Source organism: Dromaius novaehollandiae, chromosome 3 (assembly GCF_036370855.1).
Source record: "Dromaius novaehollandiae isolate bDroNov1 chromosome 3, bDroNov1.hap1, whole genome shotgun sequence".
Classification (NCBI taxonomy): Eukaryota; Metazoa; Chordata; class Aves; order Casuariiformes; family Dromaiidae; genus Dromaius; species Dromaius novaehollandiae.
Window position 1 is genome coordinate 106,709,054 of NC_088100.1, and position 24,708 is coordinate 106,733,761.

General features: G+C 36.0%; 1 protein-coding gene across 4 annotated transcripts in view; it reads right to left on the reverse strand.

The window, feature by feature from the left end:
• Positions 1 to 2,415: 2,415 nt before the first annotated feature.
• The window catches only part of EPRS1 (glutamyl-prolyl-tRNA synthetase 1), a 39,878-nt gene continuing 17,585 nt past the window's right edge, over positions 2,416 to 24,708 (reverse strand). Inside the window, exons 13-34 of one of the 4 annotated variants that reach the window (XM_064509708.1) lie at positions 22,642 to 22,752; positions 20,983 to 21,119; positions 20,053 to 20,260; positions 19,542 to 19,654; positions 18,806 to 18,923; positions 18,335 to 18,709; positions 17,217 to 17,447; positions 16,271 to 16,519; positions 15,234 to 15,464; positions 14,616 to 14,896; positions 13,322 to 13,373; positions 12,259 to 12,468; positions 12,080 to 12,152; positions 11,184 to 11,263; positions 10,721 to 10,822; positions 9,811 to 9,966; positions 9,494 to 9,691; positions 8,911 to 9,084; positions 6,336 to 6,496; positions 5,545 to 5,623; positions 3,049 to 3,113; positions 2,416 to 2,779 (exon numbers count right to left, since the gene is read on the reverse strand). In XM_064509708.1, the coding sequence (XP_064365778.1) occupies positions 2,629 to 2,779; positions 3,049 to 3,113; positions 5,545 to 5,623; positions 6,336 to 6,496; positions 8,911 to 9,084; positions 9,494 to 9,691; positions 9,811 to 9,966; positions 10,721 to 10,822; positions 11,184 to 11,263; positions 12,080 to 12,152; positions 12,259 to 12,468; positions 13,322 to 13,373; positions 14,616 to 14,896; positions 15,234 to 15,464; positions 16,271 to 16,519; positions 17,217 to 17,447; positions 18,335 to 18,709; positions 18,806 to 18,923; positions 19,542 to 19,654; positions 20,053 to 20,260; positions 20,983 to 21,119; positions 22,642 to 22,752 (3,555 nt within the window). In that variant the 3' untranslated portion in view covers positions 2,416 to 2,628. The other 3 variants (XM_064509709.1, XM_064509711.1, XM_064509710.1) reach the window with 3 other exon arrangements.

Consider the following 24,708-nt stretch of genomic DNA (forward strand, 5'->3'; position numbering starts at 1 on the left):
CTCTCAAAAATCTTGTCTTATGCACTGTTCCAGTTACCAAAATACGAGCTCAAGATAAACGAAGTATTCCCTTTGCAGCATAACTAATGTGCTCAGAAGCATGCTCATTTTTGTCAATAGGGAGCAGCAGTATATAAGGCATTTGCACTGTATTCCACCATACTATGCTATTTAATACAGATTTGTCAGTATGCAGCTATAAGAAATAAGGAACCCTAAAGGGCTGCAAATCTGTTATAATCACGCAGTAATATAATTTAATCAATTGTAGTGTATTATTCTGATTCATTTATTTTCTCAAAGACACAATTTACTAACTTAAAGGTCTGTAAGTTTTCATATAAGTGTAATGATGTTTCTATAGGGCTTCACAGACAGCTCAGACTATGCTTTTGGGAGAAATGTATTTGAAATAAAAATCTTTCTCCCTAGACGGCCACCAGGGAGAGATCTGGAGGTGATTCATCCACATTCCAGATGCTTTCAGCCCTACTATTACTACAAAAAAACATGCTAGGGGAGCAGAGGGGGAAAAAAAAATGTTTGCCCCTCCTTGAAAACCCCAGCTTCAAACAAGCTTGTGGCAGAATGAGAGCAACTGTTCTAAAAACAACACTGTCAACATGTTTACTCCTGTATTTGAGCAAGGCAACTGGTTGAAGGTTGACTGCTTGATCAAGCTGATAAGGTTGCAGTATTAGAGACTACATACAGTTTTGCCTTTCCTTATCCTGAGCATATTAGCGACTTCCACACCTCATTCTTAAAACAGCAGTGTTGCAGAATGTTTCAGTGAGAGGAAAAATGCTTGCCTGTTCTTACTAATTCGTTTTGCTCCAACATATCTTCTTTGTGCTCTTTTGTCTCTTATGCTTGAAATCATGGAAGGTGCCAGTTACTGCCCATTCTCCTCCCCCCAGCATCCAAGTGCTGCAGTAGGCAATGCCTTTAAGAACAGTCTCAACTACCCATCATCTGAGTCTGGGAGAACATCACTATTCTTACCACTTGCACTCTTTCTCGAAGTATACGTCCAGTCAGTGCTGGAGACAGGATACAAGGCTGGAAAAACCTTAGGGCCATTCTTTCATCTTTCTTTCTCAGTTAACATAATGTACGTATGCATTGTACTATCATCCCCAAATCCGTTGATAAATATTACCCTTGAGACTTTGCCTACATAGTTAGAAAATATCTACATACATGAACGTCAGATAGCTGATTTTGAGACATAACAGAAAAATGCTTCAGGACTAATCACAAAGCATTTCCAAGTGCTCAAGCTTTCTGAGCAAGTTCATTTGAAATAGTTCATTATTTTTGCACTTTACTTGAAACACTGGTACTATCCCAAGATGCATGATCCTAAGCTGGACAGGCCACTGCTTCAATTTGATATTCAACATTTTGACTAGAAAGGCTGGCTACATGAATCTATGCAAGGGCAAACATCTTACATACTTCCGAAAAGCAGAGCAGTATGCAGATCTGGGAATAATATTGCAAGTCTCCTGTATGTTTAAGACCTTCAGACTATTAAAAGGCTGGAGATGATTCTACTGGCCCAATTTTTTTAATTGTGGAGTTTTCATTCAACTCCTCAGGGAAAGGGGTTTAAGTAGACAGCCTCCAAATATACAGGAAAAGCAGAAAACAAGTTAAGCCTGTGTGATATTGATAAGTCACTGCGTCATTTATTGCCAGCAGTATCTCATATTTTCTTAACTAATCTATTGGTCAGAATAAAGTAGGGCTTTTTTTTTTTTTAATCATTTTGTACCTCCGCAACCTCTGCCTTTTCTCCTAAAGTAACATGTTGTAAGAGAAGGAAAAATACAAGGGGTTTATGAAACTTGTTATACATAAAACCACAATCCATGATCTTTATCACTGCAAATACCTCTCCTCAGATTGTCTTTACATTACTCATTGCAGTATCACTGTGAGACAGCTATAACTGCCAGCATATAAGATAAGGGAAACGGGGCTTTGCAAAATGTCTACAAGAAATGTCATTCACCTACATTTGCCTACCAACTTGGCATTTAGTTTAAGATGGCCTTTGAAACACATGTTTTAGGGTGGGAGGAATATATTCCTTGAAATACCTGACTCCAGAGGGAGTCTTGAATTCTACCCTCTCTGAAAATGAATAGCAGCAAGTCTGGATTGAAAACTGAAAAATTTACAAGCTTTTAAGCCAAAATTAAAAGCAAATGTTTTATCCATAAAGTTTATGTAGACACTCTATATTGTACTGCAGAGCATATATGACATTCTCTCCAATTTTCTAGATATTTTCTCAGAGTTAAAAGAACATATACACAAAAAAGGAGAGGAAAAAAAAAAAGACATGAGCAAAGAATATTCTATCCTTCCCATTAAGCAACACAGAAAAAAAATGACCAAAGCATGTTACAGCTCACAATACATGTTTATTAGAGATGTTTACAGAAAAGTCTGTGAATTACTGCTAGTCTAAGACTGACAACCGGGGATTTTATGGTTTATGGCTTTGTTTTTTGAATCATTTAAAAAGTTGCAAAACTGATAAGTTCTGGGGCTACTTCAGTCTTATTAAAAAAAGTTCAATTCAGAGATAAAGGAGAAGGTGGTTTCACTAGTAATTTAGTAACTACGACCAAATAGAGTGTAGAATTTAGCAGGGTTTTTGCTGCAGACACATTTTGCCCCACACTGCAGTTCACAGAGAGGCTGAAAAGGTATGCAGAGACTTTTTGCTCCCATGGACGGGGCACCAGGCTCAAGATCTTGATCCCTGAAATAAAAGCATATTGATAAATAAATTTTTTTTAACATAAAGGTACAATAAAGTGTATTATATAAAAAAAAAAAATCTCCAAAGCATGCTAATGGGTCTGAAAGCTTTAGAACTAAGGGAGTTTACTGGTTTACGTGAAATAGCAAGACTCAAAGGTGAGGACTATATATCAGTGTTACAGCTAGAGGAAGGTTACATTCGTGTTTTACATTCAAACCACTTGGGTTTGATCTTGGTAGATCCTGTCTAGTTCAGTCATATTTTACCTGGCAGTGGTCTTCTTGATCCAATCCTCACACTCAGTTTCCCCACAGAAAGGTATCTGTACAATCTGGGGAAAAAAAAAAAGTTATACAACTAAAAAAATCCTTCCTTTTCTCAGGAAGATTCTTAAACCTTAAGATCTCATAAATACTCTGCATAACTGTGCGAAACCCAAGCATACTAAACAAACCCAAAGGAGCATTTAAATCAAGTCAGGGTGCTGATTTTATTATATTTTTTTAACTAAGATATCTTACAACTGTGGAAAGCATAAATATTATTTTCTCTTGGAAATGCTGTTTTTTCAGGAAAAGTTTAAATCTTTCAAACTGCAGAACAAATGCTTGCTTGCATACTGTAGGATAGTGCTTTCCCCATGAAGTTTCTATTTTAATTCCAGCAGTCTGAATTTTCATATTTTCTGAACAAGACAAAGACATACTTAAGATAGAACAGAACTAACAACAGCACATTTCTCTCTTAGGAAAAAGGGCAGTGTATTTCAATACACCTGTTGTTATGAATGTTAGATAGCTTGACTGAAGAAAGTGAATGAAGCTCAAATGATAATCTTGTACACTTGAATAAGCTGAGGCCAACAATAGCTACTAAATCTGCACACAGAGTCATTTTAATTCTATCAAAACAGTAAGTGTTTTTAACAAAATTTATACTCCTAGTGCAAAATTTTAAAATTGCTTTGAACAGGAACACACCTTTATTAGACTTTTAGATTTTTTTTGTTAGTTAAATGAAACTTTGTTTAAATACTGCTGCAATTTTCTTGCAGCTTGAACTAAGCTTTACGTACAGCTTAAAACAACACAGAGCCACTCCACATTTTAAAAATGAGCTAATTGCCTACACTGCAATTATAGCAAGGAGAAAACAGCAACAGGAATTAAGCAGTAGTAGTAAAGTTTGCAAAGTTTCTTCTTAAATTGTAGCCAGTGCTAATACTGTACAGTTTGAAGAAATCACAGAATAGATGTGCCATAAAATTTTGTCCATAAAACATACATGGGTAGATAGAGAAATAGTCACAAAATGACATACCTCTGTTTTTTTTCAATTCGGATTCTCTGATTACAAACAAACTTTCATAAATTCAGTACTAAAATGGTACAAGTGTCTTCAACTTGGAATGGAAAAAATAACAGTTTACATTTCCAAGTTTAACTACATAACATACTAGATCTGTATTTGAATTCTGATACAAATAGGTCAATTCTCTCAGAGTAGTACTATGTGAAGATTTATACAGAGCAGAATTATTTGTTAAATAAAGGTTGAAGTTTTTACTTTGCTTTGTTTTTAAATCTACCACCAGATTCTTCAGGTGCTTTGGAGATACTTGTACCAGGAAAATGATACTTTTTAGTCAGCAGGAAGAGGGCAAAACATTTTGAAAACGGAGTATTTTACTTATATTTAGTTCTGTAGAGGAAAATAAGGCAGTGCTACTACTTCAGCACCTATGCACAAGAATATCTAAAAACTCTTTATCCTCAGCTTCATGAGCATGATAAATCAGTTCCTCCTCTGAGGTTCACAATCAAATCCAATTTATAACAAGACTCAAAAGAAGTAAGTGCAATAAAGAAGCAAGAAAAGAATATGATGGAATGCCAAGACTAAGAAAGGTTTACTCATCTAGCTCTTTAAAAAGAGTCAGCAAAAAATAACCATGGAACTAGTGGCACTCAAGGGATTTTCACCAGAAATTCTGAAGTTTTCAGAGTAGACCTAATTGGTACACAAAAACCCTAATCTCTCTTTATAAAACATAAAGCCTTAATGATCAATCCTGGGGATTCTATTTGAATAAATTCATCTAAATATATGAACAATTTCACAAGCAGAGGGGTGGTGACATTTCAGGGTTAAGATCTTATGCCAGTATCCCTACGAAAATAGCTCAGTGGAACTCAATTGTCCAACATTATCGGTTATTCTTTCCATCAACCCAAGGAGATTTCCGGTTCCCAGAAGCTCTCAATGAACCCAATGGCTTCTACTAAGGTCATAAAGACAAATCTTCTTTGACGTAAGCAGCATGTACTTTAGACTCTTACTTGGACCCTATTATGAGATTTGGCAATGTTTTGCACTGTATTAGAATAATGGCAGTAGCTTATCTTAATCTGAATATTTACATGGATCTCTCCAAAAAGCACTTTCTGATAAAAATGCAACACTTAATGCTGCAGTTGCATGTTTTGCATTTAAAGTCATTCATGGCATGCTGTTACCAGTTAATGTAAGATTAAGAATTTTGAATGCTGCTAGCCTGGAAAAGCCTTTCCGTTCCTACACCATCCTTCACAAAAAACATCTAACCGCTCTACAAGAGCACCTTCTTGGGTTGCGAGGGGAGGACAAAGATAACAACAGTATTTATATATAGGCTGCAAAATTTCTAGCTCAGATTATTTGTAATGGACAGAAAGTGTGTGAAGGCACCTACCAGGATTTCAGAATGAAAAGAATTTCCTTACCTTTCCTGAATCAAGCTCTTTTTGAAAGTCTTCCATAGTATTAGCCACCACCATATGACTTTTTAGGTCTTCATATGCTCTAAGGAGGAGAAAAAAAAAATCAGTCAGGGTAGCTTCAGGCACATAACTTCCCTGACCAACTAACCTAAATTTTCAGTCCGACAAAATAAAAGAACCTTCTTAATCGGCTTATGGCTTTCTATCAGTTTTGCCCTCAAAAAGATAAGCCAGTCAGTTCCTTCTTAGTATACTCACTAACAACAATTTGCAAGGAGTTATACCAGCTATTTGGCATATGTGACAACTGCAAATAACAGTTCCAAAAGCATTCGATGCTTTGCAAGAAAACAATCCTATGAAAGTCAATAGGATGTAGGCTCTTAAAATACCTAAGTCACATCTGAATGTTGAACTTCAACTACTGAAGTTTCTTGGACAACTTATCTTTCAAAATTCCCTCCCAAAAGCATCTTTTGGGAGGGAATCCTGCACAATACCATCCCATGAACTATTTACAATGTATTCATTTTTTTATTAATACAAGTGTTGATAGAAGTATTTTTTTAATTGGTTCACAACCTTTCTTTGAACATTCTGTTTCACAAGCACAATAGGAAGTTTCTGTTGCTGAATCAGAACCAGTTTCAGGGATAAAAAAAAAAGAAACTTCACAAAAAAAGATGGGCCAATCTTGCCTTTCTGCACAATTGAATGAATGAAATGAGAAACTCTTCTGACAGGCAAAGTGCATCTGTGATTAGCACAGCAGTTTACTATACTTTTCAGTCTACCTGTTGTAAAGGTTAGCATGGATCTCCTCCAAAATCTGTGCGAGTTTGTCCTCTGCCTCATGTTCAGAAAAGGTCAATTTCTGTCCTGTGTCTCTCCTGACAGCTACAAACTGTTGGTTCTTCATATCTCGTGGTCCCACTTCAACCCTGACTGGAACACCCTTTGTTAAAAAACAAAAAAACAAAAAAATCAAACAGTTATAACATCATGTTCATTCTCAAGAGTTTAATTCCCTCCCCTTTTTTTCTTTTTTTCTTTTTTTCTTTTTTTTTTTGCTGAAACAGTCTTAGCAGTCTTAAAAAAACAGCATATATTCTACTTCTGTGCATTTCTGTCTTTCCCATCTGCACTCTTCTTTCCTCTTGTGGGTTACACCTTGCTTCAAGCTTGTTTCACTAGGTTGGGGACTGCATCTCTGCCAACATACAAGTCATATTAAGGCTGTTAAAACACAATTGAAAATAAGACAGTTATCCCATATAGCGCAAATTGAATTTTAAAATCTAAATGATTATTAAGACTTTCATAATCATTTAAAAGTCTAGTTCATCCAATAATACCTTTTAATTCTGATTGCAAAAAACACTTTCAAGTATACGAGCAGCAAATTTTAAAACCAAGTTCTGTGGAACACAGCCCTGACATGATTATTAATTGCATAGAAAACTTGACAGTAAACAGGTAGTGGCTTTCTTGATGTAAAGCTTTCAGGCTTCATAAACTTTGGTAACAAGAACCATGTAATTTCTTGTCTCTTACATACAGACAAGGGAAATCTAATCAGTAAGCTAAATGGAACAAACATCCTACAGCGTTGAGCTCGTGAATAAGAGAATGAACGACATTTATCCAAACTTTCCACTCTTTTCATGCTCTGGGATCTCTTCGAGTTCACAGCTTGCAAGTGATTCCCTATATGCCCCCTTTTTTGTGCTAAAAAGCCTAATATAGTAAAATCTATCTTAAGGGTAAAATTCCTATTCCTACTGCAAAGCTACATAAAGAGCTATTAAAATTGTCACTAACAAGCAACTGAACAAATATTCTAATTTATGGCTTACAAATCAGTGAATGGCTTCATTAATGAACGTTCAATGCAAAGTATTTAGCATTTCCATTCCATTTTCTAACTGTAATACTACTTTCTAATGAAGCAAAGATTCTTCATGGTCACATACAAAGACTACACCAAAAAAGAACAGTGGAATTAATACCAGGAATTAACTTCCTTATCAACACTCAGCAAAATAAGTGCACTTTGCCTGCAATTTGCCTGAAAATGTTATTTGCATAGTCTATCTATTCTTATAGTGCCAAAATTCAAGACAGCAAGGTAAAATACTAGGGTTCTTTCTCGGGGACATAGAGGCTAAAATTCCACATGCATTAAAAAGAGAAGAGACTAGCACTGGATAATTTGGAATCAGCATCAAAGTAAACAGCATATGAGCTGTGTGTGAAGTCAAAGCTGCAGGCACTCTGAACACTGCTAGACTTCTACTAGGGCAATAAGCCTTTTTCTTTGTGAGCTGAACACCCAGACAAAGTATTTGTCTGTCACCACAGATCTGTGAAGAAGACTAACCAGAAAAAATGAAAGTCATATTAAGAGCACAAAACATTTTTAGAAGTCAGGTCTCTTATTTCTCAACAGGACTCTGGAATAAGATTTTACATAGATATTTTAAGGATATAGTTGGCTACAATTTCAATATAAGGTTGCATGTAGAAATGTCTCATCCTGGATACTTCAGTAGATTTTATAAAAAGCATGAAGTCTGCTCCCTGCTGTGCCTCTTCAATAAATCTAATTTTATTTAAAAAGCTTCAATAACATGGATTGCTGGTATCAGAGCTCCATTTAAAAAAATGTAAGAGGTCAGAGAAAGAGAAGGAGCTTGTATAAAATGTGAACTGCTGACAACTCAGGGAACTTCTATCAGATTACACTGAAAATGAACATGTTGAAACTAATTTCAAATTCAGAACAAAAATATGATCCCATAACATACTAATCATATTACTTAATTCCTAAAATAGCATTGTTTCATTCTGTTCATTATTTTTGCTTTACCTCACAGAAAACCTCTTATAGTTGATGAAACAGAACTGTTTCTTCCGATTACTATATGAAAGGTAACGTGGTAATTTTGGGATCAACAAAATGCTTTTTTTGTTGACACTACACAAATTTATCTTCTGCTTTCTACTGTGTGCAGAGACTGTACTGTTGTGAACCTGGTGGCACTTAGCATTAAGAAAAATTTCTAAACAGGTACATAGTTTGTATTATTAATTTTATTTTCTATGTACATAAAGTGAAGACTTGTAAGTTCGAGAATCACTAATAACACACATTTCCTAGCAAAGACAGAGTACATCTCCAAAAACATCTTTTCTTCATTTTTAATAAAGGAAATACCCTAATAGAGGTGATCACTGATTATGTGGCAGCAGCTTTTTTTTTCTTTTTTTTAAACTTAATAGAAATGTTTGCTTTCAAAGTACAAGTTATTCTGCCCAACACACATATCCCATACGTGTGCTTTGAAAGATTTACTGGAAGAAACATACCTTAAGTTCCCAGTGATTGAACTTCCAACCAGGTGAATAGTTGTCTCTTAAATCAGCACGTACACGGATATTAACACTAAGAAGCCTATTACGATATTCATTACATTTCTTCAACAGAGCCTCTCTGTCCTCTTCAGAAAGGGAATTTGTGATACCACAAGGAATAATTACAACCTGCAACATAATGTGGCACGTACTTTATAATATAAGAAAATTAGCTCCTACTTACTATAAAAGCCTAAAAACAATATTGTGGCCCTATAGCCAAGTAATTTCTTTCAAGATCTCAGAAGTAACAAATACATTTCCCTTTTCCTCCAACTGTTATAAATAACATTATTTTAAATGGATGCAATACAAAGGGAGCTTGGCCACCACAAGTACCTGAGATCTGCAACTAACCTAATAATGTGTATTAACTTTATACCGCATTTTCTGTAATTAGACAGCTCCCTATGCTCCTAATCCCTAGGAGCATGCCTAGAACCCCTTCTAGGTGCCCGATATGAAATGCTCATGAATTCCAAGGCAGAAAGGAAATAAAACAATAGTTTAAGGCAGGTTATGGAACACTTTTACACACCTGAACACAAGCTACTCGAGGTGGGAGCACCAACCCCATGTTATCTCCATGGATCATTGTCATTACACCAATAGTTCGAGTTGTAATGCCCCAGGAGTTCTGATACGCAAACTGTTTTTCTCCTGGTTTCTTGGGATCTTCAAATACAATTTCAAACATCTTTGAGAAGTTCTGCCCCAGATGATGTGAAGTTGCTCCCTGGAATAGTTACACACAGAAAATTCTGCTCAATGAAAAGTAAAGTCTATCAAGTATCAGTCTAAGGATTTCATCTTGCTCTATTTACTGAAAGAGATGATATTTTAACATATACATACCTGGATAGCTCTTCCACTGGCAGATATAAATGCCTCTACGGTGGCTGTGTAGTCACCCCCAGCAAATTTCTCCTTTTCGGTCTTCCTTCCTTTCACGACAGGTATTGCTAAGAGTTCTTCATACACTTGAGCATACAGATCGAGTATCTGCATTACCTATGAGGAACATACTATCTTAAGAACTACTCAGCATTTTGCATTTGCTAAATCATGAAATACTTTCACATACAAAGCATTAGCAAAAAATATGACACCTAAAACCTCAACATTCCAAAATCTTCAAGATTGTGATTAAAAAAAAAAAAATGCTTCAATCATTTTAAACTTCAGCTATATTCTATGAATCAAAAAATTTACAACCATAAATCCCAAAGTAAAAGAAGAAGAGTCACTGCAGAAATGCCATGATACCAAAGGTTATATTGACTTTTAGTTTCCACCTCAACATTTGAATAAGTATAGGTAAATGAAGATATGCCATCATATTCTCTGAAACATCTGTCTTTGGACAAAGAAAGTGTCAAAATTTCTAAAAAGTACAAAGTGAACTGGTTATTTTGATTTTGAAAATAAGCATCCTTTATAAAGATCACACTCTTCAAACTGCATATTGTTTGAAGTGACTGAAGCCTCACAAATAGGTTACATTTGAAAAAAATCCTTGGTTCTAGTTACATGCAGTTGTTAGGACTGTCAGTCAAAATAATTCAGTGTAACACAGAGAAAAGGCCTTGGAATTAAGTTTGTTTAAAGGAAAACCCTTTGCTCAATTAACTCCTTTTTGCAGGAGGGTGCCCAACAAAAAGGAGAGAGATTTCCACCAGATCCTAGTAAAAAGATTTGCTTGTATCGCTATGGAGTAAGATAGCTTTCTGAAAGCAAAAGCACCAACATATTCACTGCTTTTTACCTCCTCTGCTGCTTCTTCGTATGTTGCAAATGCTGTGTGACCTTCTTGCCAAAGGAACTCACGAGTGCGAAGGAAAGGTTGGGGATGCTTGAATTCCCAACGCTGCCAAAAGGAAACAAATCATTAAAATTCATGTTTTAACGCTGAAGTTTATTATTATTATTACTCCTACTTTAAAACCGCATCTGCAAGTATGTTGCTGTCTTTGCTCAAAAATTATAAAATTCTGCATAAGGTTAAAAATGGAGATTATTTACAGATTTGTATTTCCTTTAATAATATCATCTTATAAATGACAGTGCACTTTATAAAAAGCAGTGAGAAAAACAAATCATATAAGCCACATTCATATTTTTGCCACAAAAGATGTTGTGACTAGTATTATACTATATTCACCCAGAGTAATTGTTCTGAGCTGCACTTACAATAGAACAGTTCAGTAAGAAATTGTGTACTGACGTACCACAATATTGCACCACTGATTGAGTCTGATAGGAAGGTCCCTGTGTGACTGCACCCACTTTGCATAGGCAGGATACATGACTGTAAAAACAAAAGTAAGTTTTGGTTTTCTGTACAATATAGACAGTTTATCCCCCAAATTTCTTTTTGCTACACATAACCTTAACATTCTCTGTTGCAAGAATTACACTTTTATGTTTTAGTTCCATATAAAACATACTTTGTCTTGACACACAGTATTTTCACTAAAAGATATTTTAATTTCATCCTGTCTTTGGAAAATAGTTTGCTTCTTGTTGTTCTAATAAAGGCAATGGACCAACATACACTTGAAAGCTTAATATCTAATGATGCTGTATTTGAATCAGTGGCTTATAGAGTTTGTAAATACATCTAGGTTCACAGCCAAAAATTGTCTGACCTCAAGAGATTTCAGGATACTATACCATATCTGATTCAATTAAACTCACCCAGTTATATGTCTTGAAATGTTTATTTAAATTACTTAAAGGAAAGTTTAAAGAAGATGTAAGTAAAATATTTGGAAAAACTGAAGTGAATTAAAAGATGAAGAAATTTTCTTATAAACAATACTAAAACCAAACATCTTTTTCACTCAAAGGAAGTCAGACTTCAGAACACTAATGGACAAACCCCTAGAGTGATTCTGAAATACTTAATAAAAGTACATTTGAGGGAATTTATAGTGTGTGTGAAACTTGTTGTAAGTAGCAGCATTTTTAAGAAAATTCTGATAAGGAAGCATAGAGAACATTCTACAAGATGTGCTTCTACTTTTCAAAAGGAACTCTTGTTTATCAGCTCAAAATTGGTATTTAGTCACACTATACCAGTTACTGTTTTCTTTACAACCAAATGGCATCAAAAGAAGTCTACCTGTTTCACTTGTGGGACGTACAGCAATAGGTTCAGCCAGCTCTGTTTTCCCAGATCTTGTGACCCAAGCAACCTAAAGGAAAAAACAAATAAAATAGGTTTATAGAAAACTTGCTTTCATACTCATCTGCAGACTAAATTTTCTTGTATTCAGACTAAAGTAATGTTTTGAAGTGTACCTCAGGAGCAAAGTCAGCAATATGAGTCTTCTCCTTCTCTAGTGCAGCCTGGGACACAAACATGGGGAAATAACAGTTTTCCACTCCGAGTTTCTTGATCTCTGTATCGAAGAAGTCCTTGATAGCTTCCCAAATAGCATAAGCCCAAGGGCGAAGAACATAGCAGCCACTCACATCATAGTATTCAATCATCTCCGATTTTGTGATGACCTTTCAAAATGTTATTTAGATACTGAGGTTTCAATTTCACACACAAAGAACATTCAATACTTCAAGCCTGATGGCATGCAATACAAGAAAGGTCTCCTATTTAAAAATAGACTCTTTGTGCTAAGAAAGTTAGCAAAGATATGCTTTCAGAACACTATTGTCATCCATAATTGCAAAAGTTAAACAGAAATATTAAGCTTAATAATAGATCTGAATAATTTAAACTCTTAAATTAAAATTTAATTTCATGAATCCAAGTAAAAAACAGTAGCTAACTTCCAGAATCAACAAAATGTTCTTTTGCATGAACTGTTTCTAGCTCGTGTCAGAAAAGATTTTACTTACTTAGGATATACGCAAAAATTTTATTAGTAAGAGGTAATGTACACCACTAATATCTGCCTACCGCTCCTTCATACATAGGCTACTCTAACCTTCTCTACTCTACGGTTGTTGCGCATCTCATGAGAGGAACTCACTCGCTATTAACAGATACCAACTTTTATTACATGCCATCTTGAGGCGGAATAAAACTTCCAAGTCTGTGAAATTCCTACCACTTCACTATAGGTATGTACACTTAATGAAAGATGAATTAATATAGATGTATATGGGGGGAGGTTGCATGAAGTAGATGGCACTCATCCTTTCCACAGCTCCCTAAAAGTATTCAGTGCTTCAATCTAGGAGTTTCTATTTAAGACCACAATAGCAACAGAAGAAATAAAAAAGAAAGAGCACTTTGTTTTGTATTAAAAAAGAAAACAAACGCAAAATAAGCTTTAAAGCCAAAACAGACTTGGATGCATAAGACAATGAAATAATTTTTTAATTCAAACTGATGTTCACTTACCTGAGAGAACCAGTCTGCAAGATTTTCTTCCTTTTTAGCTTCTAGACCCAGCCTAAGGATATTAGAAAAGAACCAGATCTGTGCTGTGTAGAGCATTTACCAGTGAAATTTATGTTAAAAAGAAGTGGGGGGGGGGGGGGGAGGGGGAGTGGGAGGGGCAGGAAGCAGAACATTTTACTTCATAAAACTAACTTTCCTCATCAGCCCTCCCAATTTTTTTGACAGTTCAGTATGAATTGGGTCATGTATGCTAGCAGTTCCTCAACTTGGCTTACAGGAGTATTTCCTAAAAACAGCTCAACTTCTTTTCCACTGTTTGGACTCTTCTAATTCCTCTCACAATAGTTACATCAAAGAACTTCATGCTGACACATTAAAAATCCAGGCACCTCCAATAAGAACACGAGGCTGCCAGACCTGTGCGCGAGATGTTTTACTCTTTATTTTTAAAATCTCTTATCTAGCCTGTTGCTACAGTTTCAGGAAACACATGCAACTTGAATTCACTGTTTGTTTAAACATGTCAGTCATTCTGTTTAAGATGGAAAACTGACCCTACCATCAAAATAAAGGTAACTAGTAAAACTATAAAATCTTAAGAAGGCTAAACTCCCTCTACGTTTAACAAACTCAAATAACAATAGGCAAAAGTAAAGTTTGCATAGCTTTGTAAATAGAGAAGTTTTAAGGGTACAAAACGCATTTTTCTTGTGTAATTTCAAATTAAATAACCACATCTCTGCCTATAATATAATAACTATACCAGAAACAGTAAGTACATAGTGTTGTATAATACATGCTGTGAAAAGGTTTCTAAACTTTTGGGGTGGGAGCAGGACAGGGGAGGTACTGGAATCACCACTGGAGAATTTCACCATTAGCAACAACAGTGTCCTGCTCTGGGCTGGGATACGTACTTCTTATGGTCCTTGCAATATACATTTTGAAAACCCTGGTACAATAAAATAAGCATAAGGCTTCTTTTCCCCCGGGTTTTATTGACCAATACACAGCAGCTCATTTGCTGAAGCAAATAATGAATCATACCAAGTTCCCAATGACTGCTGAGCCACAGTAACAGACTGTGCACATTGCTTTATGTTTTCTACAAGCTGGGTGGAATTTTCCTCAGTAGGATGCTGAGATGCAACTGACACTAAGTAAACTCTGATAACTTGCTTTTGCTTGCTGTCCATGCTTTCAAGTGAAACTAGAAGCTTACAAACTTCTCTAAATCTGAGTAGCGGTAAACAGTTTAGATTTCTAGCAAACAGATTAAAGATCAAATCTTTACCTGGTTTGTTTCTTAGGGCCTTGACTTTCTCCTGATCCATCTGAGGAGAGCTCATTACCACTCTGTCTTTGCAAAGGCTCTTTGCAAGGGGGGGCATTTTTGGGGCCATCATTTTGCTTCTGTTGCTTACTCTGCTTTTCAGACTTGTTCTCTTTCTCTTTCTTCTTCTTGTCTTTGTCATCAGCACCACTAGTGGAACCTGGTTTATAGTCAACTCCTGTTACAGACTTGTACTGGGCTTTCAACTGAAGAAGTTCCTTAACTGCAGCATCTATCTTATCCTTGAAGAACATACAAATAAAGATAAATCTATATAGCAGTCTCAGGAATAAAATGAAGCTGTCACAGGAATAAAATGGGCCTACGCATGACACTGTGGACATCTACACAGTGTTGGAGGAGAAATCTTTGCACAAGCCACTATGTACTTAAACACATTAACATTTTGATGTTCACTTTTGACAGGAACATTTTAAAAAGTACATTTTGGATCTCAGAATTCAAATGTTCCCTATTCTGAATGCAGATTTCTAATTACTATAATCATGGTTAATTTCAAATAGATTTTTAGAATTAAATATATTACATTTTTATATTATAGTATATGTATGTCTTTACCTTTTCTGCTTTCTCCAATTTCAGTCTCCTAACTTCTTCTCCTTGAAGAGCTACTTTATTAAACAGCGCTTTAGCTTCAGGTGTGTCTGGACCACTGGGTTCTATGGTTGATGTTTGGGGCAAAGCAGCTTGAGCCACTGGTGGATGTCCTGGCTCGTAGTCCTGGCCAGTCTTTTCCTTATAGTCAGCTTTTAGAGAAAGAAGGAGTTTTACTGCTTCATCTATTTCATCCTATATGGAGGACAAATAGCAAGATGCAATGGTGAGGATTCAAAAGAGAGCTAATTAAAAAAAAAATGATTTTCAGGCCAAGAACAAAAAAATTCAATCTAGCAATAAACACAGTGCTTCATAACAGGAGGAGGACTGTAGTAACAGCTATCTCAGTGTAGTTAAAGCAAGCTTTCCCCCAAGCAACAGAAGCATGCTTGAGAGCTATCACATTATAGCAGAATGCTCTTCTTGCCCCTCCTGGCTAGCTACAATCTGTTAATGACAATTACAGCAGAATCTACACTGAAGAACGTAAGTTTTAGGGGTTTTTTTCAAAAACAATTTTCAGAAAAAAATAAATCTTCCAGATAGAAGTTTAGGAACAAAAATCAGCAGCTCCTGAAAACAAATGTTTGTCTCATGCTCACTTCCACAGCTATCACCAAATTTCTTTAGTTTTGGAAAACATTCTATTGTTGCAGCACACTGGATACTGTATTTGGGACAGATGGAGATAAAAGAAAAAGTAAAATACACTACAAGCTTCTGTAATCTACCATGTTCATGCCTATTCATCTAAATGTAAGAGGTCAGTTTGACTTTCTGCACTAGCAGAATTTAGACTTTGTATCTCAGGAGTCAGGGAAGCACCCTGTATCAGAGATGTGTGGCATTACCAGACTACATAAGTTTGATGACTAAGGACTATGACCAGGACGTAAGGGAGTTTGTACAGCGTTTGATCATCACTTGGTGAAAGACTTCCACCCAGTGGCAAAACGTGGTAAGAATTACAACCGATTACTCTTTATTTGCTATTATACCTTGGAAGCTTTCTCTGCTTTGAGTCTGCGTACCACTTCCCCTTGTTCAGCTACATTATCATAAAGTGCTTTGTCATCCACTAAGCTAGAGGGTGCCAAGTTACTGCAGGAAACAGAAGATGGAAGTGCAGTAGAAGGTATACAAGGAAGAGCTGAAGGTGGATTTCCAGGCTTGTATTCTTGACCTGTCTTTTGTTTATATTCTGCTTTTAGATTTAAAAGAACTTTCACAGCCTCATCTATTTGTTCCTGAAGCAAGAAAGGGGAAGAAAAAAAAAAAAGCAGCTGTAGATAAATATAGAAACAACACAGATGCAACACAACAGCTACGATAACATAACCTTTACTAGAAGACCACAACATAGCTGTTGCAATTAAATATCCACAGCTAACATGTTAGTAGGAGTTGAAGTACAAAATTCTATGATTAAACTTCTTAACCAAAATACCTGCAAGTTCCATACTGAAGGACCTAATCAGGCACCTCTGTGCCACGAAAGCTCACCCTAAGCTCCCATGCAGCTTAGTTCCATGCAGTTACAGCAGCCCATGGTTTTCTACACTGGAGAAAGGGAGCAAATATACAGACTCTGAATAAAGAATGGTTTTCTGGCCACTATCAAATTATTACCATATTTATTATTGTCCTTCTAGTCTTCAAGTTACAGCCCTTTTTTCAAGTTACTGCCTATATTCCCCTTCACTCAGCTTGTATCATTAAAAAAACAAAAAACCCAAACTTGTTTATTTCCTTTCCTGGTTCTCCAAGCACTATCACACAACTGGTGAAGTCGGCCATAACAGCTTAGGAGAATTAAGGCAGGCACTTCATAAAAGTTAAAGCATTTCCTTATACCTTGTTCTTCAAGTTTCATAAAGTCTACAACGAGGGTTCAGTTTACTCTGAAAATATCATTGCACCCAGAACTATTCACTGCCATTATACCTTTGAAACTTTCTCCGATTTAAGTTTGCGGACTACTTCGCCTTGTTCAGCTACTTTGTTGTATAGAGATGTGCTGTCTACTGGACATACAGATAGAGGAGTACAAACAGGAGAAGACTGAGCAGGGACAAAGACCACAGGTGGGTTTCCAGGTTTATATTCCTGGCCTGTCTGTTGTTTATATTCTGCTTTTAGGGATAAAAGGACTTCCACAGCAGCACCTATCTGATCCTGAAGCAGAAAGAGAAAGGAAGGGGAAAAAAGAGGGAAGAACATAGCATAGATATAGAAACATAAGACTCTGAAGTGCACCTTAAATACTTCTATGAAAAGACCCTGTTTATGGACACCTATTCCATCTTCTTTACCATTCACATGTTTAAAGATGTTTTCTCTACTATTTTCAAGCTATAACCAAGTATGTTCTGTTATGCGATATACAGCTCTAATAGGCCTAAATAAATTTATAACATTAAATTAATTTAGATCTTCCCCTTTATATAGATTGTGATAATAGTGTCTTGGTGGTACTATAAAAGTATGTAACCACCAGGCATAAAGTGTATTATTTCCCATCTTTTCTTGCTCTGCATTGGAAAGGGCAGAAAAGACACAGCTACCAGGAGCTATGGTTTCTATGCTCAGTGTTCCACATGTTACTGCACAAACTCTTCAGCCATGAAGATGTCTTGAAAACATCTATAATATTTGTTTCTTTACTAAAAAAAAAAGTTTTAAATAGCAAGTCACTCCTGTGAAGCCACACAGTTTGACTATATCCAGTAGAATAAATAAATATTGCAGAATGTTTCAACCTCAAAGACCAGATTCAAATACTTAACAAACTCACACTGTGGGGCGAGTCCTGTCCACATTTCAGAACAGCAATCTAAGAAACACAGGTATTGACTTGCATCTTTATGAATGTTAACAAAATCTTTATCATATATGACTAGCTAAAGGATGACGTTTGGAAAAAAACAGGTAATGACAGAACACAGCCCAGTCAACACAACGATCGTTATGAAAACACGGAACCAAAAGCACCCATTCACCTCCAGAAGCAGAGGACAATGGGCTACGGAAACCCAAATAAAAATATTAGTTTAACCAGACACCTTAGATGCTTTCTCAGCTTTCAGTTTTCGGACCACTTCTCCTTGCTCTGCTACTTTATCATACAGAGCTTTGCTATCCATGGCACCAGAGATCTCGGGCTTTGAAGACACACTCTGTTCAGTTACAGATGCCGGAGGATTTCCAGGCTTATACTCCTGGCCTGTCTTTTCTTTGTATTCTGCTTTCAAGGCCAGTAACTGTTTCACAGCTTTATCAATATCTTCCTTCGCTGCCTTTTTAGCTTTCAAGTCACGAACTGTATCACCCTGTGCAGCCACTCTGTTGTAAATGACTAAGGGGCATTCAGATGCAGTACAGCCTGGAGTAGAGGTATCATCAAGTTGAACAGACTTTCCTTTAACAGCTGAGCTAGCCTTCAAAGAAAAATAAAAATAAAAATAAAAGTATTCAGCACGATAATCTTTTACAGTAATACATTTTATGACACTTTCCTAAAAAAACAAGTTTACCTCTTTCTTTGCAGTTTCAGCTTTGGTCTTCTCTTTTGACCCAGATGTTGGCATTTCCTTAGTATGTCCATCGGGGATGTAAATCAAAATGCATGGGGCCTCCTTACAGCTATAGGGACTAAAAAAGAATAAAAAAACCCCTCACACCTAATACATTATGCCACAACAATAAGAGAAATACAAGATACATACAAAACATTGGTTGAAACAAATGTTCTATGCTTTCTGTAAGATGCTCCACATTTATCTTTGTACGCAACTGCAGTTACTAGAATTTACTTAACTGAGGTTTTGTATTGATTCCTGTTATGTACAGGAGTTATATTGTAGTGTTATGCAAAACTGCAGTATGATTTAGATGTTTGGTAACTTCTAAGAGAACTGTTATAATGAAATAGTATGCGTACACTCTAATTGGGCAAACATCTGTTTATTACATAACATTATTCTTAATTCACATACTTAGAATCACAGCAAGGAAACCTGTTCCCTTTATTGTGTCACAGTTAATTGGGGTTCATCAAAAGTGCCACATACTTGGTTCAGTCAGTTGGAAGAGATAGGATCATATAAGCCAAAAGCCATACCAGTCCAGAAAAATAATCCAGAGAGAGGTGGTAAAGGGGATACTGTCTGCAGACAGCATTACTCTTGCCAATACACATGTGAGAACATTAAAACAAGCAACTAAAGGCAAATTCTGTGAGTCTGCACAGGCCATTCTTAGGCAGCTTACCTCACTGGCTCATATGGTTGATCACAAATAAAGAATCCTCTCCTCTGAAGTTGTATGATGTCTCCTTTTTTTAACTCTCTAAGGCAAGGATCACCTAACATCAGTTCTTCTTGCTACAGGAGTTAAAAGAAATCAGTCCAAATCTAACCAAGCTCAAGAAATTGTAAGAAATAAGGTAGAACTGTTGAAGAATAGTGGTGGTGCTCTGAAATGTTAGTTAATCCCAAGGGCAGCAGAAAATTACTTTTAAGATGTTGTATCATAAGAATGCATCAAGATAAAAACTCAAACTATTAGCACCAGATGTGAGAGAGTCAGGTAATGCCTGGATAAGCATCAGTTAAATTTTCATTTAGTAATTGATTAGAAATTGAAGATACAGGAGCTAGAAATATCAGTACATGATTTGCTTGTTTGACAAATGAAATCTTACTGTTTGAAAAAGTTATCAGAGATAGTGATGGCAAAAGAAAATTAAGCTTTGTGGAACAGAGGGAAGAGAAGAACTTACCTTGCTGTTTCTGTTGATATATTGCTTGAAATCTTCATCTTTACCTAGAACTGGCTTAGTGATCAGATGCTCATAATTAACACAGACAGTTGGGATGAGAGGTGCACATGGAGTTTCTGCTAACCAAGTGATCTTAGTGGTTTTTTTGAAGTCTTTATTCTCTAAGTTCAACTTTGCATCAATGGACACAATTTTTCCACTTGAATTTCTACAGAAAGATATAAATGATTAGAGTAAAGCCTACGTAATTTGTTCTCATTCAATACTACAGACCATCAAAAGAATCAATGAAAAAACAATTGTTCAGAGTTCACCTTTGAAGCATGGGAGGCACAGGAAATGAAAGTGTGTGCTGTTGAAATGCTCCCTTAGTTTTGTTTTCCTTAATATCAGGAGATAGTAAAGAACATGGAAAAAAGCTCTACATACTTGCTTTATGTTCTCTGTCCTAGCTCACCTCATTCTGCCAGTGTCCACATGCAACCATTTCCAAGATACTTATGATGACATTTATGGTCTCCTTCTGCTCCCCCCTACCCCCAACAGTTCTCTAAGTGAAATTGTGCTAGGTTTAGTTTTTCAGTGTACAAAAGCAGATACATTACAGGATGGGCATTACAGGAAGAAATTTGTTATATTCCCAGGGTAGTTTTGTCTGAAAAAGCTATTTCACACTGGAAATACTACTACAGACACCAACAGAACTGATGCAGAAAAAATGGATGAGAGGAACATGCAGTATCAGGACAGGGTGGTAACATCAGACCTAAATCTGCAGCAAAGTATGTTCTATGCTAAATATGCAGTTTTGTGATATGTTTAAAACTTGATACATAGGCCATACATTAATATTGTACAGTAACAAGTTACCCCTTAAAAAAAAAAAAAAGCTGAAAAGCAAAGTCAGTTTCAACTCCCAGTATTTGTTACCTGTTTAATTTAGTGATGATAATGTTGCCCCAATTAATGAACGTAACCACCTCTCCCTCTGTCAGTGTCTCTGCATCTGCGCCTTCAATCAGCACTCTGGAGCCATACCACACGGGTTTCAAGCCAACATCGGCATTCTGTGAATAATGATTTTGATTTCAAAGGATAGACTGTTACTATGTAAGCTGACCGTATTTAATATTGACTGCTTAAACACTATTTTATTTATGAACAAAGATTGAGAACAACAGTAATGGAAAGCTACAGTAAAGCAGCCATTCTTAACAGTCTCTCAGTCTTCCAGTTAATGACTCTTGCATGCATAGCTCTGACAGTTCACTCAAAAAAACCACACCCTGTGCTAAACACTAACACCAACACAATTAATAGCATGTCCTGTTTCTTTAAGGTCCACATATCTTTAAGATCTCACAAGTAAAAACTAAGTAAGTATTTTTATTCAAGTTCTCATTGCGCTTTGCAAATTCACTTTAAAAAGAAATATCACAACTCTCATTTTTACTTTTTTTACATAGCTAATATGGAACCAGATATAACAATTACCTTCTTTCAACTGCATAATTTTTAAAGATAATAATTCAAAATGGATGTCATTTAGAACTTCAAAAATATTCAGCTTTAAAGCACTACAACACTGGAGATGATTATTTTTAAAAATAAGGAAAACAACCAGGAGTTTTCAGCTAGTAATTTCAGTTAAGCAAGCAACAATCAGGAGTTTGAAGTTTGCTTATTCCGGTCAGTACATGTTTTATTATACACCAGAAGCAGCATTTTCAATATGAACATGCAAGTTTGCATCTGACCAAACCTTTTGACCTGATTCTCAAGGAGTTGCAATTCTTACTTGCATCTACTCAAAACCTTTCCCCTTGCTAATCTGCCAGGGGGAAAAAGGCAAACTAGACTTTTACCTTTCAGTCATAATAAATTGCTACTAGGACACTCAGTGAAGGAGAAAAACAAAAAACAAAAAATTAGTAACGTTTACTTGTCTCTCAGTATAGGTATGATATCCAAGAGATGCTTTCAGTGAAGTTTAAGTATAATTTGAGATGTCATGCTCAAAGGAAAACAACTTTTCTAATCAAATAAATTTGTATCAGTAACACATCCTTCTCCTTAAGAGGTATCATTTTGTTTACTGAACTTCTTTTCAGAGCTTCCCAACGTAAGTCTAATTTTATAAACTATTAAAAAAAACTCCACCAATAACTCCCTCTTATAGATAAACAGTATCTACTGCATGATAACCATAAAACTCAAATTAGATTTTATATTTAAACTTCTGTGACACTATTTACCAATACGAACAATAATAAAAACAGTCAGAGCATCACTGCACACTTATCTAGTCTCTTCTGAAAACTCCCAGAGGCACCTTTCAACATAGCTTTGTATATGCAAACTGTATACATTTACAAAAGCCATTTCCTATATCATTCTCCTAACTGAACATACATGTTCAGTAATTGCCTACTTTTTGACAGTTCTATGAGGAAAGTATGCCTTGGTTTCACCTCATGCTGTCCCAGTAAGTTAAAACAAGGACTTTCCCAGCTGACTGCTCTAACCCAAGGTACTTCTGGCCTTACTGTTCTGCAACATAGGAGAACTAATGTAGAGTAAAATGAGAACCTTTGGATGTTTAGCCACTTCTTTCATCTCCTCTTGAGCTTCAGGAACATTTACTGGGACCACTACATCTTTCAGTAAAGCAGTGTACCGAGGTGCTACCGGGTCTATAACCTACAGAAAACAAATGAGGAGGATCTTGACTATACAACACTGTCAGAAATAAAATGTTATAGAAAACAAGAACAACAAAAAGGAGTATTAACTGGTATTCTTTGTGTTACTGCATGTTTTTTAATGTTTGCCTTAACGTTACTTCAATCCAAAGCTATAAAAAAGACAAGTGAGAAAACAGTGGTAATACTTTCCTACTTCCCACCTTTACTGAAATACTTTGAGTAAAAACTATGGGTTCCATACTACTGATGGCAGAAGCAACCAAAATTATGAGCTAATGCCTCATAGGGAAGACACAGTAAAATGTACTATGATAAAGTTTATTATGTGCATACGTTCTTATATCTTGACCACCTTTTTTGTAAGTAGCTGAATTTAAAACAATTTATCAGTGTACTACTTTGACAGCACAGGACCTGATCCCATCCTCATTTCCCAGACCAGGACTCCAGCAGAATCAGGGGCAGACCTAGCCATATAGGAAGCACCAATTAAGTCTGAAATTTTCAAACAGTAGCATTAGATACTATAATAAGGCAACACCATAATATTGACTTCATCAGGATCTCTACATGAGTTTGGCAAGAAAAAGATATCACAACATCCTCCTCTGGTTTTATTGTCTATTTTCAGACTCAATCACTATATTTTTTCCACAGCATTTTTCTTTCCTTAAATACTGGTTTCATTAACTGTTTGGAGGCATTTAGGAAACATAATTCAAGTAAAACAGTTGTTGAGGACTTAAAAGGACTATCAGAAGTCTACCAGTTTAACTGGAATCTAAAACAAAAGGAAAACACCTGCTTTTATTAACATCAAGTGACTTTGTTTTTGTTGATTATTCATGCTTAAGTGAAAAACTACACAGCAATCTTTGGAAAAAGTATTTAGCATCTAATTACTTGACTCTAGCAAGTAAGGCAATATGATGATATACTTTAAGAAGTCACACATTCATAAGTTAGTAAATGCTAAAGTTGCACTCCTAAACGTTAGACAACAGATTCTAGAAAAGGACTTGTGTATGCATCTCAAACTGGAGGTGAATTATGTGATGTAATTATCATAATTTTGATAACTAAATAACTGAATTTTACAGTGTTATTACCAGGCTCTATATCTAATTGTTAAAAACCACAACTCCTCCTCAGATGACAGGTACTAAAGGAAAAAAAGAAAATAAAAAAAGGAAAGAAATAGGAGCTCTCCCACTATGGAAGTCTTCAAGCCCAGAACAAAACAACCTGCCTGCAAAAAACTGCTTTTGCTTATATTAGATTCTAAGCTATCTGCACAGATAGATACAAATAAGATTGGCCAACAAATATGGTGCTGCCCAAGGAGTCAGAGGTGTAAGAGACTCAACCTAAAAGCCACTGTAAGAAGTCAGCACTAACCATTACGGACTTTTCCCCAAATCCAATTCTTAGTCATAAGTATATCTATGCAGCAACAGAAAGAACCAATTCATAAACCTTTGTGTACTTAGCAGACCAAGTGCAAAATATATGAAGGAATACAAGACATGCCAGACAAGCAAATGCTACTTAAATGAATAGATCTGGGTACAGTCTAAGCAAAAACAAGCAGGAATCCCAATGCAAGATAACAGGTGTTTCCACAATCACACAAAATATGCAGTCAGCATTCTAATAATTCGCCTTATTATAGTGTCCAAGCATCTGCTGCCAAAAAGCAACTAACCATGTCATGATGCAGTATTCCTTATTTGACATTCAGTCAGACACATCAGCAGTGCTGGCTTTATCTACAGAGGCAGTACACCCAGCATCTTAGTCCTTTTGCCACCAAAAGGAAAAGTGGCCAACATCAGTCAAATTGAGTAAGATTTGCATTTATGTTAACAAATAAGCCAAACCAGAACTGGACGGCATTTTAAAACTAGGAATAATGCATTTTCAGTGGGTTTGTAGAGCTCCTGTTATATAA